The sequence below is a fragment of the Chroicocephalus ridibundus genome, chromosome Z (genome assembly GCF_963924245.1).
Source record: "Chroicocephalus ridibundus chromosome Z, bChrRid1.1, whole genome shotgun sequence".
Taxonomy (NCBI): Eukaryota; Metazoa; Chordata; class Aves; order Charadriiformes; family Laridae; genus Chroicocephalus; species Chroicocephalus ridibundus.
The window spans coordinates 55,206,671-55,220,145 of NC_086316.1; the positions used below are offsets into that span (position 1 = coordinate 55,206,671).

General features: G+C 37.7%; 1 protein-coding gene across 6 annotated transcripts in view; it reads right to left on the reverse strand.

The window, feature by feature from the left end:
• Positions 1 to 13,475, reverse strand: part of KDM4C (lysine demethylase 4C) — a 274,028-nt gene that overhangs the window by 35,284 nt on the left and 225,269 nt on the right. For 2 of the 6 annotated variants that reach the window (XM_063320639.1, XM_063320640.1), the window contains one exon: positions 7,875 to 7,937. The exons of the other annotated variants lie outside the window; for them this stretch is intronic. In XM_063320639.1, the coding sequence (XP_063176709.1) occupies positions 7,875 to 7,937 (63 nt within the window). The remainder of the gene's footprint in view (positions 1 to 7,874; positions 7,938 to 13,475) is intronic. 6 annotated transcript variants of the gene reach the window in all.

Below are 13,475 nucleotides of genomic sequence, written 5' to 3' on the forward strand. Positions count from 1 at the left end.
TCATGCATCCTTATATAAAGAATTTTATATTGCTTCACTAAAGAAGAGTAATATTTGCAAAACAAAATTCCAGTCTCTAACAGGATCATGAATTAAACACAGTTTCTGATGCAAGGATTAATTAAAATAAGCACAAGCTGAGGCTGTGGCAGAAAACTGGGGCTAGATTTTAGGAAACAATGGGGAGTATTGATTTCTCCCAAAAATATTTCTATGCCTTGTCAAGAAGAATGACTTATGTGAAGAAGCTCACTATAGTAAGGTATTAGATGCTATAAAAAGAAGCTAGTTCAAGTGAGACTCTAAAAATTGCTAAATTCCCAAATATTACTAAAAATGAACCCTTAAGAGCTCTTCTACTGCTGCAGATGGTTATTAATTACTACTCAGTAACTAAATTGTATACTCTCATCCTTTTTATATGTTTGGAATTTTGGGCCTTCTAGGTATCATTGGAAATAAACACTAAGACAGAGATAACATTGTAACATTTAGGAAATTAACAAAAAATCATGGGTAATTTTTTTTTCCTGGAAGATCTGCTTTACCATCCCCTGCATTTTGTGATGAATCTGCTTTGCTTCAGAATTTGTATTACCAGACAAGCAACATTGCTGTTGTGTATGAACACATTCTAGATATGAAATGTTGGTCCTACAGTAACCAATAGTAAAATACCCATTAATTTCAACTGAGCAAAGATTTCACAGAGAATATTGACAGAAGGAGCTTCACCAGCTTATCAACTGTTACAACTTGAGACATACAGTATAAAATGCACAGCGAAACTAATCTTTTCTTTCTCCAGTCTGAAGCCATAACATGGATTAGAAGTGAGAAAAGATTACAGTCTAGTTGTACTGCAAGAGTTGGTAGCAAGGTACTGGCACAAAGATTTGTTAACGATGCACAACACAATCAGAAGATACATACTACGAAGACATTTGACACATTATCTGCAGATCAGCAAGTACATGTTGTCTGCACAACCACCTTTCAGAATACAAAGTCAGCACTTGATTTTGGCAGAGCGCATAGTGTGTTTCTATGGAAACAAGCTCATTACTTTTTTCATTTTATGTTTCCTTTTATTCATGATTAATCTAAACCAAGCTGAATATTTCAGCTATGAAACTGAGAGAGCTTAGAATCAGAACATGTGAAAAAAAAAAAGAGTTTCTTAGATCATGTATTCCACTTCTTTGTTCAGCATGTTTAGACAATTATATAAAATTAACCAAGAATGTTGTTAGATAAAGTATCAAGAGACTACTTTGCATCCCTCTGGTATTTCAGACATAACAACCAGTACCTCAGGGGAAAAAAGACCTCAATGCTTGCAGAAAATTATTTGTAGTTTCTTACTCCTCAGTAAGTCTGCCTATAGCATGGGGCTATGGCAAATTAAAGGTGTCAGACATTATCTAGTTGTAGGTGAAATACTGTTAGTCATATATTCCAGCAAAGAAGTAAGCATAAAACTTGTGCATCAGTTACAATTAGAAACAGTAATATCATCTTCTAATAACTCTGAAATAAAGTAGCTCTGGATCTACTTTCAATGAGTGAACTCGCAAGTCATGTTGCTTAATTTTGAATTAAACATGAAAAGATCTTGAGACAGCGCCAAATATAGATATTGGTTTGAGACACAATTTTAAGAGCTGATAAAATATTATCAGGACTTACCAAAATCATGTATAAATACAGTATACATCTACTACTTCAGTGAAACTGCTAAGCTACCAATAGCTTTTTACTGCATAGGAAAGACAAACATACAGTGTAGAGTTAAAAAAAACCTTAGCTCTTCTGAAGCACAGATTGTGTGATTGTAATGAAAGAGTCCTTACACTGTAGGTTAAAAGAGAAAGAAAAACAATCAAAGAAAACAAAACACTTGGTGAAGAAGTTCTTACTTTAGAAAATGCCTGAAAAGGTTTATGTTCCTGTTATATGCTATGTAAACTCCTTAGCTGGTAAACGGTGAGTGTTGTGAGGCAAAAAGGAAGAAACAAAAGACCTTGTTAGAGCTCCAACTGTTGCCAGCCCAGTGACACTCACCACCACAATACCTACGACTATGCTATATCTAGGGAAGTCAACTGCTGTATATTTATTTTCAGTATTCTTGAAGTCCTCAATATTTCTAATGAGATTTCAACAGCAAGCACTGCAGTTAAGTCCCTACCCCTTTTTTTCAGGCTACAGCAGTACCATTAGTGTTCCATGCTGTCAGAGATACCCAGAAAGCACTTGAGAGGTCTGTAATCCTACCCTAGAGATCTACTGATAAAAACACCATACATACATACCTACCTCTATTACCTCCTCAAATCTTATTTATCAATAAATATTAAAAGGAAAATACCCAATCACCAACACCTTTAAAAAGAAGAATCAGTACATATATAATGAATATGCTGCTAGCACATCATCGTTGAACACAAGAATACCCCCCTTTCCTTCTAGATTCATGCACACCACGTGACACAGAGAATTCAGGCATCCTACCTCTTCTTTTGCCCACTTCAGATCTACCTTCTTTCTGAAATAACAACATGTGACTGTGAGCCCTCACTTTATAAGGAGGCTCTCATGATTTCAGCTTAACTCTAGCTTTTATGTATCCATATACACTTTTTCAGATATTTTTGACAGACAATGCTTCTTCCTCTGTAGCTTTGAAATGTTACATGTCTTCTTTTGTGTTTTTTTTTTCCTCATAATTTTCACAATTAAACACAGGCCCTTAAAAGTGTAATTTTATAGAAGCATTGTGCCTGTATTCAGTGCATTTCAGGTATCCTGAAATACATAAGAAATTGTTGATATGAGTATTGGAAGAGCAAAATTCCAGGAAGATAAATATGGGAGGTTAGAAAGAATCTCCTTTTCTTTGTTCTCCAGGAAGAAAGCATCTTTATTAAAATTTTGCCTTGGATTTGCATAGACCGGTTTGAATAGATGTGCCATTTATGCAAAGGCTAAAATACCTGACAAGCTGTGAAAGGCCATTTAGGCTGAAAAGGTGATGAGGCATCAATTCACTGCCTCACTGCTGCAGCCTCCACCAGATACAGTGGTTAGGGCTCCCAGTAACTGGGATGAAATTTAACAACTCAAAATGCTGGTCAATGCTTAACAAGTCAAAAGTACTCTGCACCTGGAGCAGATTAACACTGGACACAAGCATAAATTGGGAGAGGAGTGGCTGGAGAGCAGCCCTGCAGAGGGGATCTGGGGGTGCTGGTTGACAGCAGGCTCAGTAGGCGCCAGCAGTGTGTCCTGGCAGCCAAGAGAGCAAACTGCATCCTGGGGTGCATCAAACATGGTCAAGAGAAGTGATTGTCCCACTGTTTCAGCATTGGTGCGGCCTCACCTGGAGTACTCTGTGCCGCTCTGGGCCCCCATCACTTCAGAAGGATGTGAAGGTCCTTGAATGCGTCCAGAGGAGGGCAACAAAGCTGGTGAAAGGGCTGAAAGGCATGATTTATAAGGTGCGTCTGAGGACTTTAGGATTGTGTAGTTTGGAGAAAAGGAGACTGAAGGGTGACCTCATTGCTCTCTACAGCTTCCTAGGAGGCGGAATGGGAAGGGAGCTGCTGGTCTCTTCTCCCTATGACACACTGATATCATCACGGAATCACGGAACTTTTCAGAGTTGGAAGGGCCCTCTAGAGATCACCTAGTCCAACTGCCCTGCTAAAGCAGGATTGCCCGGAGCATGTTACTCAGGACTGCATCCAGGCGGGTCTTGAAAGTCTCCAGAGAAGGGGACTCCACAACCTCCCTGGGCAGCCTGTTCCAGTCTGTCACCTTCACCGTAGAGTTTTTTCTCATATTTGTTTGGAACTTCCTATGTTCCAGCTTCTGCCCGTTACCCCTCGTCCTGTTACTGGGAACCACTGAAAAGAGTCTGGCTCCATCCTCCTTAAACCCACCCTTTAGCTACTTGTAAATGTTAATAAGGTCTCCCCTTCTCTTCTCCAGGCTAAAGAGTCCCAGCTCTCTCAGCCTTTCCTCGTAAGCGAGATGCTCCAATCTCTCAGTCATCTTTGTTGCCCTATGCTGGACTCTCTCCAGTAGTTCCCTGCTATGCGTGGAATGGTTCAAAGCTGTGTCAAGAGAGGTTTAGACAGGACTTTAGGAAGCACTTCTTTACCGAGAGGGTGATCAAACACTGGAACAGGCTTCCTAGAGAGGTGGCCAATGCCCCAAGCCTGTCAGAGTTTAAGAGGTATTTGGACAATGCCCATCTCATTTGTGTTCTTTGCCTCTCAAGCTATCACCATGCACCTCCAAAAAGCGTTTGGCTCCCATCCTCCTTTTTATCATCTGATTACCTACTTATAAATAGCAAGATCTCTGCAAAAAGGTGTCTCTTTCCCAGGCTGAAAACACCTCATTTCTCCAGTCTCCCCACACACACCCCATGCTCCAGCCCTGAATGTCTCAGCGGCCTTTCATTGGACTTGCTCTTGTATGTCAAGATCTTTCTTGTAACAGGGAAACCAGGTGCAGTCTTACAGAAGCCAAATAAAAGGGATGGATGGATCAATTCCATGGGCCTGCTGGCTGTAGTCTGACAGATCAAGCCCAGGATGCAGTTGGCCCTCTTTGCTGCAAAGGCATACCGCTGATTCATGTTTAACAACTTCTCCATCATGATCCCCAAGTCCTTTTCTGCAAAGCCAATCGTGATAAATTCTAGTGGTAGACATTGTATTATTCAGATTTCAAAAGAGACAGATCCCCAACTAAAACAAATCATTACTTCACATAGTTAGCAAATTCTAAATGTCTTCTCTAACTCAGAAAAGTCCTTAAAAGACAATGAATAGAGAACTTTCAGAGACTGCACAGCCATTTCAGGCTCCACTCTGTCATGAGTTGTCATTTAACGCAAAGTACTGCTTTGAAAAGTAATATTATTTATACTTAGTACAGAGGGATCACTGTTTCTGTATAATTTATTTTATAGTAATTTCATTATAATACTTCATATGAATACATAAAAACACATAGAGAGAATTTAACATTTTAATAAGGGAGCAGTTGAAATTAGAATGTTGAGATGAAGCACTGAAAGGATTATATTCTTAGCAATATCCTGCAAGCAATTTACTGAAATAAAAAATGCAAAGACAGTCTTTACCAAAATAAAGGTACCACCACCTCTTACCTAATAAATTCTCTATCCTTCTGAGAATGGCTAGTCGGTAAGGGAATATCAACAAACTCAACAAACTAAGAAGTTATTTCTACACACACACCCAAAGAAAATACAATTACTAAAGAGACAATCATATAGCATTTAAGACATGCATGTTCAAATGTTTAGAAACAAGAATCTTGTCAAGCTCAAACAGAAACCTCTGACAACAATACGAGCACACATATCAAAATTTCATCTACCTACTAGCATGACAGTAATGTGCTGCTTTGTGTCTTAAAGGATTAGAAAATCGGAATGGACTTCAGTATATGTCCCCTGGGCGAGAAGGGGACATGGCCAATTATGTAGGTGAATGCACTTTGCCTCTGGGAAGGAAAATGTTGTGCTGGTGAAGTACACTGAATGAGGACACAGCTGCTTGTCAAGTTGTTCTCTGTTGAAGGGAAGCTATTGTGGACAGAATACACTATTAGAAAAGAAGGATAAGTAAAACCGTTTAGTGTGGTTATGCCACTGGCCAGGAACCACCTGGCACCTCTACAGTACATTGAGCAAATGTGAGTCATGCTATTTCCAGGTGCTAACAGTAGCTTATAAACAACTGAGTAAGTCAAAACTGGAAATAAAGGGCTATTCCAGGGTGGAGGGTATGGGGTATTTTTTGTTTGTTTTGGGGTTGGCTTTTTGGTTGTGGGGTTTTTGTTGTGTGTTTTGTTGTGTTTTTTTTTAATTTTAGGAAGGGGTCAAGGCACACAGAATTTAAACATGCTCTGCATTACAGAAAGTTTTCTGTCAGTTCTGAAAAGCTTGGGGGACTGCACAGCTTACAAAGAAAAGATTATTTCTGAAGCTTTCAGCCAAAAGTCAAAATCTATTTTTCAGCAGAGCTGATGTTAACATTATACCTAACCAGAAAATAGTGTCATTTGAACAGGCAAAAGTGATAAGGCAGTGCAGAAAATTTATGACATTCTTTAAGACATATTAAAATGTATTAAGTATAAGAAGTTTAAAAAATTCCACAATCTAAGAAGTTTAAAAAATTCCACAATCTAAAATGAATCAGTTTGTAGTATCTCAGAAACAGTAAGTTATTTCTAAATGTTTCCCTCATTTTGAAGTCCCGTACTAACATCACTAAGTAAACATTTAAAATCATCTGATCCCACTGCAGAAGAGGGTAAGCGGTGTTTTGAAGTAGTTAGCCATTATAAAAATTTGCAAAACCATTGCTCCCTCTAAATTGAAACATATTAGCTATTAACACACTTACTGGTTAAAATGGTTGTCGGCAAAAATGCAGAAGCAAAAACTGAAATTATGTTTAAAATGAGGTTTTTTTCCTCCATCTTTTTTTTTCCTGTTGCTTTCCCTCAAAAGATTTAAAAAAAAAATAGAACAATACGATGGCTTTATCTTGGGCAGGTAGGCAAATGACCCTTGGCTTGAAAAAATCTCACAAAGTATCATCTTTCTTGCATAAACCTAAAAGTATGTGAATGTCAGCACAGTTGCAAAGCATTCCAAGTTTGCCATGGAAACAACATTCTTATTTCAAAATAATACGACTGCTCACTGTGGACTATTGGCATGAAAGCTCCCAATCCAAGCTCATTGACAGCTTGTGGAGTGGACAGATGAGGCATGGAAAATATTTTAAATTAGTTCATTTATCTTGCTCAGACATGGGAAGAGACTGAAAATTTTTCATGTTTATAGAAAAAAGCAGAGGGAGAGAGAGAAAGAGAAGGGGGGAAGAAGGAGAAGAGGGAAAGGGGAGGCAGTAAAGGCAGGTAAAGAAGGAGAGGAAAGGAAGAAAAAGGTGAAAACGGGGGTGAAAGTAGGAAAAAGGGGGAAGGGGAAAGAGGGGGAAGGAGGAGAGGGCGGGGAACGGGAGGAAAGTTTTGGAAAAGGGAAAGACAGAGGCTTTTTATATAAATTACTACCAATTAAGCTAAATTTCACACACAATGCATTTTTTGTTCATTAGACAACTTACACCCCAACACTAGCTAAACTTGCAAATGGTTTTATGTGGTTCTGACCTTATCTTCGTAGTTTTCAGAAAATAAACACTGTTTTTTATTACTGCATTAAACACATGCAGATTTAAATTGTTTTGTCCTAAGGACTCAGATTATAGACATTTTTCAAACATGAGGCATAATTCCCCTCACATAGCTCAGAAATTATGCCATACACATTCAAGATGAAGAATACAACAGATTAAGTATTTAGTTAATGCAGAGTGCCTCATTGCCATGGAAGTCACTGGTGCCCAAGACGTAGGAAGGGAGATGGCTCAAAGGACAGAGTAATGTACTGCAAGTCATTGTTCCTGAGATTCCAACAGCTCCTAAGAATATGGTTCTGACAAATTTAAACAGAGATAGGTTTCCTCCTCCTGCTCTGAGCTTAGATCACTCTATGGTTACGCCTAGAAAGGCAGCTTAGTACTGCATGAAACTCATATGAGGACTAAACATACCTGACACATACACGTCACACTGCCGTGAGAAGCTCACACGGGAATCTTGCCACAAATCATGGAGTGTATGGAAATTTACACAGGAGCACAGAATTCTCTTCTATCAGAATAACGAGCAAACATTACAAAGGTCTGTAATTGCTGATTGTTTCTGCAGTATCAGTTCAAATTCCATATAGAGAGAGGCTTTGAATCTTATTTACTTACTGGAATGTAAGATGTCATTCCAAAAGCAAATGGAAAAATGAAACAATACAGTTCAAAGAGGATCTGAATAAAAAGAAATATGTCTTAGTTATTTTCAACAGAATTACCACCTATGAATAACATATAATTATGTTTTGTACAGCTGTTTCCTATATGCAACTCAAATTTCCCTTCATATGGAAATATATATGTTTAATTTTTATATTTTTAATGTATTCAGTGTGTCTTCCTCTTTACCCAGCTTTTCAGGCACAGTAATTAGGCTTGAAGGAGGTTAGACTTTTCCTCACATCTTTATCTCAGACATTTTTCATTTTCTAATTTCCCGCTCTGGGAAGTGCTTCACATCGTTGATGGACACGTAATTGATTTGTTTAATGTTAGTATTTAGCAAGGACTGCTACTGAAGGACAAGCTGTACTCTCTCCCACTGTAATGCCCAGTCCAATAAAACCAAAAAGAAACCAATAAAAAGAAAAATTTTAAAAGTCTATTTTACCTACCAAACACTGTATCAGCAACAATATGTAGCAAAGTACAAAAGCCCAATATTTAAAAAGTCAAAGAACAGGAAGAACACCTAGCATATAGTTTCACTTTTGATACCAATTTTCAAAACTTCTTTTTGACTAGTTAGACTTCTGGAAGATATTCTTTCTCTCCACACAGTGCATCCAACTCTTGTGTTAATGGACCATTAAAAGATGCTTCATTGTGTCTTAATGGCATAATACATTATAAAAGTCAGGTGAAGGAAGGAATTACACCTCTCAATCTAAAGACATGTCATATAAAAGGCCATAGCTGATATTTCCAGAAAGAAATATAACAACAATTTGCTAACATAGCACTGCCAAGTTATCAGTGATTTTTTGAAAACTTGTCTATCATAGAAAAGATTTTTCAAAACTTGTCCAGAATTCAATTAAACCATTTATTAAACTATAATCTGACTTGAACTTCTGACACTTATTTGAACATGTCATTCATATGTCTGAGCATCCTGACAAATTATTGCAGCAAATGAGTATAATATTTCAAAGTATAATTTACTTGCTTTAGCTCCTAAATACCCTTTTAATGACCCAGTAGATCTATATGTGATCTCTAAAATAATTTCTAAATGCTTATGCAGGAACTGAGATAGCACACAAAAGATTCTACATGCCATACACTGTCCATTTGTTACACACAGCATAGCGTTTCAGCATCAGAGACAGGAATGGGTATTTGGGTCTCTGAAGTCTCACAGTACAGTACAGCTAATAGAGTGGTACGGAGGCACTCACAATATCCAAGCTTTCTGGGTAACTGTGAATCATTAATATACTTATTTACACACATCTTTGCTATATTAAGACTAATTTCTGTCTGTTGGGGGCACATATAATAATAATCTACCTATACAGTGCACTTGGCTCACCACCCTTAGGACAGCATCCTGTCCCTTTCTGAGTAAGCTCACCATGGCCTGAGATCGAACACTGAGCATCTGTGTCCCACAGAAAAAAAAAAAAAAAAACCAAAAAAAAACCAGCAAAAGTGAAGAAAGCCTCTCTGATTTTTGGGAATCACTGTAGTTCAGTCAAGTTTGCAGATGATGTAACTGTTACTTCCTCACACCACATTGATAGAGTAGACATAATCTCCAGAAGGATGGTTCACCTTTCATTTACAACCTTATTACAAATAGCAGCTTCGATGGTGAGGAGGCCACATTAGTAAATCACAATTTAAAACACTTGGGTTTTAATTTTTGACAGAACTAGTTCTAGCAGCATAACAAAGAAAAGTATCATAGAATCATAGAACGGTTGGGTTGGAAGGAACCTTAAAGATCATCTAGTTCCAACCCCCCTGCCCTGGGCAGGGACACCAACCACTAGACCACGTTGCTCAAAGCCCCATCCAGCCTGGCCTTGAACACTTCCAGGGATGGGGCATCCACAGCTTCTCTGGACAACCTGTTCCAGTGTCTCACCACATCCACAGTAAAGAATTTCTCCCTAATATCTAATCTAAATCTAGAAGTTGAAAAAGGGAAGTGACACAGAATATTTGTTATATTTAGGATTTGAAGTATATGTTTTACTACTTTCATCACTTTACTGAGAAATACTTATTTTTTTACTTCACTCATTTTACTTCATTACTGTACTCGTTTTCTTAGTTATCGTTAATAACCGTGTTTTAAGTTTTCAGGAAGTTTGCCCGGAGAAACAGATAGTGGAAGATCACATTAAGTTCTCAGAGATATTTATCAGTAAGTCAGAAAAAGGCTAAGACCACGGGATAAGAAAAACCTTTTTCTCTTAAAGTGAAATTTTTACAAATTTTTTTATATTCATATTCATTCTTTAAAATAGTAATCCTTTGTTCCTTTGATGCAAATTCTCAGTAAAAGTGGAAACTCTTGTCAATTACCTCCTCGTCCTTTTGCCCTGGAGATACTGGACATAAAGCACTGTGTGATCTAGAGCTGAAAATGAATGATGACTAAGTGGTGATGAGTCTAGCTATCAGCGATCACACAAACATCTAGACTGAACAAAATTACTTCACTGAAAATTTTTGTGGAGTCCTAAAAAGTGCATTCTGGGATCATGGTGATCTGCACAAAACCAGCTGAGATTTCTTGTTAACCTCAACTACCACGGCTGTCACCACATTTCCACTGCCAGAAATCATGACTCTCTATGAACTATCATGAAATACTCTATGACACTTTGTGAGACTAGTCTGTATCAGTTTGATTAGCTTTGTTTTATTGCAGTGAAAATGGATGAAAGAAATCTCCATCCAAATAGCATTCTCACAAGCTATTTACATATATTTACTACAGTACACTTTGCACAATGAACTGATGGAGTTTACAAAGTGGTTTGCAAATGAGTTCCACAGACTTCTTTCATTTTGTTTAATAGACTTCTGAAAGAATACATGTAAGGTCACGATGCTCACTGTGGTAACTTCCAGACACGTTCCTTGGCTAATTTTTAGCTGTAATCTACCGTTTTCATTTACTGAGGTCATCTCAACCTGAATCTGTTTCACTCTATGAGCAGAGACCGAACGCTTTTTAGCTTTGAGAGGATCCTTGCTTTCATTCAAGATTCCTCTCTCAACCATTACTTTTCCACCAACTATCAACAGCAATATGAGAAAAACTAGTAATCATCTTTTGACTTAATGACTTGACTCTGTAATTTGTCAGAGACACAAAAATCTCACAAGTATTGGTTGAAGAAAAAGCGAAAATTCAAGTAAAACATCTCTAGGAACTTTTAAATCCAGAATAAGTGATATTTTTCTATGTTACATGATCGTATTTTTAAACAAACAACATGGTCCTCTGATTTTTCAAGACAAAGTATTATAAATATGACTGCATATGTGCTGCAATCTTTTATCTATTATGTAAAAGTTAACAGTTTTGTCAACTTATTTGTCCTCAGCTGCATTTTTCGTAACTGATTTTCTATACTTTCCTTCAAATATACTCCCTAAAGCCTATCAAAAGATGGTAGGATGCATAATAGAATGAATTACTGAAGCTGTGTACTCGATGACTACCATCCAGACTAGTAAAGAAGTTGCAAATATCCAATCAGGTATTCTCATTTAAACTGGTATGCCACATGGTTAACAGAAAGCAAGCAATTAAAGCCTGCTTGGTACAAGAAGCAGTCAATAGTGAGAAAATACTGTGGTGTGAGGGAGGCGGATACGTATGCGCTGTGTTTGTTTATGCAACGTTCAGTATAATTTAATAAAGTCTGTTCTGAGTGTTTAGGTAATTTCTATGCATGGTCAAGTTAGTTCGTAAGTCTAATAGTCTTCCCATGCTGTGTGGATTTTGCAGTATTAACTACCAGCAGACCGAGGACAGAGACTCAAAAGGTGTAATAAAGAGATTATTGTGGTTCTTCTTACTGAAAAGAAGACAGTATGTATTTCAATGCTCTCACTAAAGCCATTTAAATTTAAATACTGTAGAAATGTCGCTTTTAGAATAAATATAGTTCATCATGCGTTGGCTGAGCATTATTTCCGTTCATTGCTGTATGCTGGAGATAAATGATACTGCTTTTCCATGATTAGGTATAATTTCTCCATATTAATTTTTGCTGATTTTTCAATTCAGCAAGTATGAGAAAAAACTAACATGTAGGAAATACATCCAGTACAACTGTATATAATTTTTATAGCAGGAATTAAGAAAGAAGGCTTTCTCACTGCAAAACCCAGAAGTAATCAACAATATTGATTTTAAATACATTTTGGGGTGCTTATCCTCTTATTTTTCCAAGCTGCATGAGGAAGGAAGTGCACTGAATTACACGTCACTAAGTTTTCACTCAGTATGAAGAAACTCTTCATACCTGGTTTAGCATTCAGGCACATTTACTGTAGTGGAATGAGAGTGGTCACCTAGTAGGAGAAGAGGATTTGTTCAAGAAAAGGAATATGCTTTACCAAATACTTTTGGAAGGTGCAGTAGGCAGAAGAGTGGTCCCCAAATGCAACTTGGAGGGCTGATTACTGGCTCCGTCTCAGGCAAAGTACATGGCACAGGTACCCTGCCTGGATGTTCCAACAAGCGACAAAGCGGCAGCTGCCTGGCAAGCAGCCTGGCAAGTGTTAGAGCAGGCATGTGAACTGTGAGTCTTGAAACACGACTTTGTGCACCTGCAGTGCCTCCTGACTTTTCCAATATGAGTATTTCAAGGAATTAACCCAACACATCAGAAACCTGACCCAGGACACTTGAGTTTGGCACAACTCAAAGATCTTCACCAGGGCAGGGTGCCCACCACAACATATGTTATTTTACTGCTAAGATCTCATGAGGTTTCTTCTGCTTATGCTGACACTGCCTTAGCACTAATAATTAGTTTGTAAGGCAAATTACTTAGACCATCATGTGATCATCATGTACAATCTGAAACACTTGGTTTTGCCACAGTTTGCTTTAAATCACATAGCAGGATAAAATATTTTTTTTAAAAAAGGGCCCACACGGAAAACCACCACAAGCTTGTTTGAAGTGTGGGCTTCAAACAAGAGCAACCATAATTTTTACTTTCAAGTTACTGTCAATATGCAGAAACAATGATAACTGATGATTAATATGACAATGAGTGTGGTAATGAGTAACTTTACCTGTGCTTTAAGCTTAGGACAAAGTCAAAGATACTGAACAATAAGATCAGAATTATCAGATAAAAAAGGATAACTATGTCAAATTCCTTCCTCAAAGATGCTTATCAGTGGTACAGACCCCAGAGGTCTTCAGGAAGATCTCCAAGATAAAAATTCAGTTTCCAGGTCCCTACAGACTTGTGCATTGACAAAAAAGAATCTCTATGTTTTAACCAATAACTCGAGAATGTAAAGAGCCACCTACTCATATCACCAAAAGGTTGTTAATTGGAGAATCTGAAAATGCATACTCACCTACCTTCTACCAATCTGTTTTCATCTGCAATATGTCCATATTCTTTGCAATTGTAATACAGAACCCCAGGTGTCCATCTTTAACACAGTGAGACATTGCATCTGCTCAAATGCATAATGCTGTTTTCTGCCACAGTGAATTTC